Here is a 2,571-nt window from a genome sequence, read left to right on the forward strand (position 1 = left end):
AATTGCGTACAATATAAGCAACTTCTATAAATAGAAATTACGCGCATTGGACGGGAATTTCATCAAAATTGCGTTATATATCCTCTCGTCTTTTCATGTTGGCACCAAAATCACATTTGTTATATGCATGTATAACTTAATTTTATAATTTTACTTAAATTATATTTATTTGTTATTACTTTAAAATCTACCTTATTTTTGTAATTTATTTTTTAATCACATTATTCTCACACTTAACCAAAAATAAAAACAAAAAAGTTTTTGTTTTTATTTTATATTATAAAAAATATATATTAAAAAAAGGAATTGCCCGACCCGATAACCCAAAGACTTACCCTAAACCACTGGCCGTTTCTCTCTCTATATATTCTTTGAAATTAGGGTTTCTAGTGTTCTTTAACCATTCTCGTCGGCGAGCTGCAGCTTTCTCATCTCCTCAACAATGGTGGCCGCCAAGAAGACCGTAAGTTTCTCTCCTTCTACCCTCACTTTCCTCCTCTGCGGCTTAGTGTTGGGACTAGTTTCTATTGAATCTCATTTGGTTCTGATTAAGGAGGAATAGCGAACCGGCGATTCAGATTTTTCCTTCGATTTTCGTTTTGCGTTTGCTAATTCTTGGCGAGGGCTGACATTTTTCTTGTTGTGATGATTTTAACAGAAGAAGACCCATGAGAGCATCAACAACAGGCTCGCTCTCGTCATGAAGAGTGGGAAATATACATTGGGATACAAAACCGTCCTGAAGACCTTGAGGAACTCTAAAGGTAAATCTGTTGTTGAAGTTTTTTCATCTGATCCGATCTCTGGACTTGTCTCGATGGATGGGAGTTTATTCGTTGTTTAATCAGCTCATTAGGTGGTTTTTCCTTTACTAATTTTCGGTTGATTATTTAGTTGATTAGTTGTATCTTAGCGAGGGTTGGTTTGACTGAAATTACTGAAACCGTAGATCAAAATCTGGTCCCAAGTCACAAATAATTAATTTTATGTTTTTCGATCGTAAACTTGTTGCCTACAACATTCAACCCATTGACGAGATTCTTCGCTTTGGCAAAATAATCTTTCATGTTAATTGAGATTGGGGTTATTCTTGGCCTCGGAATTGATCTCGATTTGGGTCACTAGCATTATTTCAAATTACTATGTTTCTGTATTTGCTTCCAGCAGGGATGAGATCCGTAGCATCTTATTTGTTATCCATGTTTCTATACCTGAGTGTTTACATTTGAGTTTATATCTGTTTTTATGTTTGCAGGTAAGCTGATTATCATTGCCAACAACTGCCCTCCACTCCGAAAGTCCGAGATCGAGTATTATGCGATGTTGGCAAAGGTTGGAGTTCACCATTACAATGGAAGTAAGTTCCTGTTCTGTTTAATAATGAACTGGACTGACCCTTTATTTTTCGTACTACATTTCAATTTCTTTGGCACTCAATATAAGAGCATGTATCCATCTACTTACATGTTGTATTCTGAATGAAAAGTTCAAATTGTTTTCATCCTGATTGCAGATATGATATCAAGCTAGAATTGTTAGATTTCTTAATGGTCTTTTCCTGTTTAACATGAGCATTTGCTGCCACATATCACTAATGTGTTCATTTTTTTGACTGTTTATCGCTTTTCTTGTGTGGCATCTTTTGTTTTTGATCTAAAGCTGATTTTCTTAATTCTGAAAGACTTGTAAACTGATTTTTATTTTTATGTTTTCAGGCAATGTAGACCTTGGGACTGCTTGTGGCAAATACTACAGAGTATGCTGCCTCAGCATTATCGATCCAGGTACACTTTTCTCTGATCAAGTTTCTGTTTTTGGACGACCTCCCTTGCGTAACGTTTTGATTGTGGAATTTGAATGGCTTTCAGGTGATTCGGATATCATCAAGAGCATTCCTGGAGAAAGTTAGGTTGCAACTTCCTCTCAGATCATAGATTTTTGTTTTGAGTTTCTTTTTAATCCACTTGATTTTGGGTTGGATGTAGTGACGTTTTTGCTTGTGAGGCATGTTATTATTGATCAAATGGTTTCATTATAAACTTTTTTATGTATGAGATCTTATTCCAGAGAACTTTGATATCATTATTTGATGTTCCAATTACCTATGTCAATTAGAAGCATGTTGTCACCAAATGTTTATTTTAGTATTGATTAATTCTGCTTCTTCAATTGGTTCGTCGCTCGAATCTCGGCTTAACTAGATGTAAGAGTAGTTTTAAATCACTTTAAAACACAATCTCTTCATGCAGATGCAGTTGAAATCTGGAGATTTCTTTTTGTGATGGTTTCGGCTGAACACTTGTTTGAAGAAGAATTAACTTTAAGTATTGGAGTCTTTTTAAGAAGTGTTAGAAGAAATACAACATCTTTAAGCATTAGATTCTTAAGGGCATAATTTAAGTTGTGTGTTTTAGTAATGTACTTGTTCCTCTTTTTTTTAATTTTAGTTTCTCGTTTTTTTAATTTTTGTTATTAGAACGTTACGTAGTTGTTTTTGTTTTTGATTTTTTTAGAAGGTAGGAATTTTATATACAACACAACCAAATCAAGTTTTTTTCTTTCTTATCTTCA

The 2,571-nt window shown here is 34.1% G+C and overlaps 1 protein-coding gene across 1 annotated transcript; it reads left to right on the plus strand.

Moving 5' to 3' along the window:
- The first annotated feature begins 322 nt into the window (after positions 1-322).
- On the plus strand, positions 323-2,085 carry LOC148207198 (large ribosomal subunit protein eL30). Its single transcript, XM_088118477.1, has 5 exons — positions 323-463; positions 659-764; positions 1,256-1,357; positions 1,716-1,784; positions 1,869-2,085. The coding sequence occupies exons 1-5, from the start codon at positions 443-445 to the stop codon at positions 1,907-1,909; spliced, it is 339 nt and encodes a 112-aa protein (XP_087974603.1). The 5' UTR covers positions 323-442; the 3' UTR covers positions 1,910-2,085.
- The last annotated feature ends 486 nt before the right edge of the window (positions 2,086-2,571 follow it).

This window comes from Momordica charantia, unplaced genomic scaffold (genome assembly GCF_013281855.1).
Source record: "Momordica charantia cultivar OHB3-1 unplaced genomic scaffold, Mcharantia_2.0 BLBB01000170.1, whole genome shotgun sequence".
NCBI lineage: Eukaryota > Viridiplantae > Streptophyta > Magnoliopsida > Cucurbitales > Cucurbitaceae > Momordica > Momordica charantia.

Coding starts and splice junctions, on each gene's coding strand:
- LOC148207198 (XM_088118477.1), top strand. CDS start 443: ATGGTGGCCGCCAAGAAGACC. Junction 765..1,255: donor GACCTTGAGGAACTCTAAAG/GTAAATCTGTTG, acceptor TTATGTTTGCAG/GTAAGCTGATTATCATTGCC. Junction 1,358..1,715: donor AGTTCACCATTACAATGGAA/GTAAGTTCCTGT, acceptor TTATGTTTTCAG/GCAATGTAGACCTTGGGACT.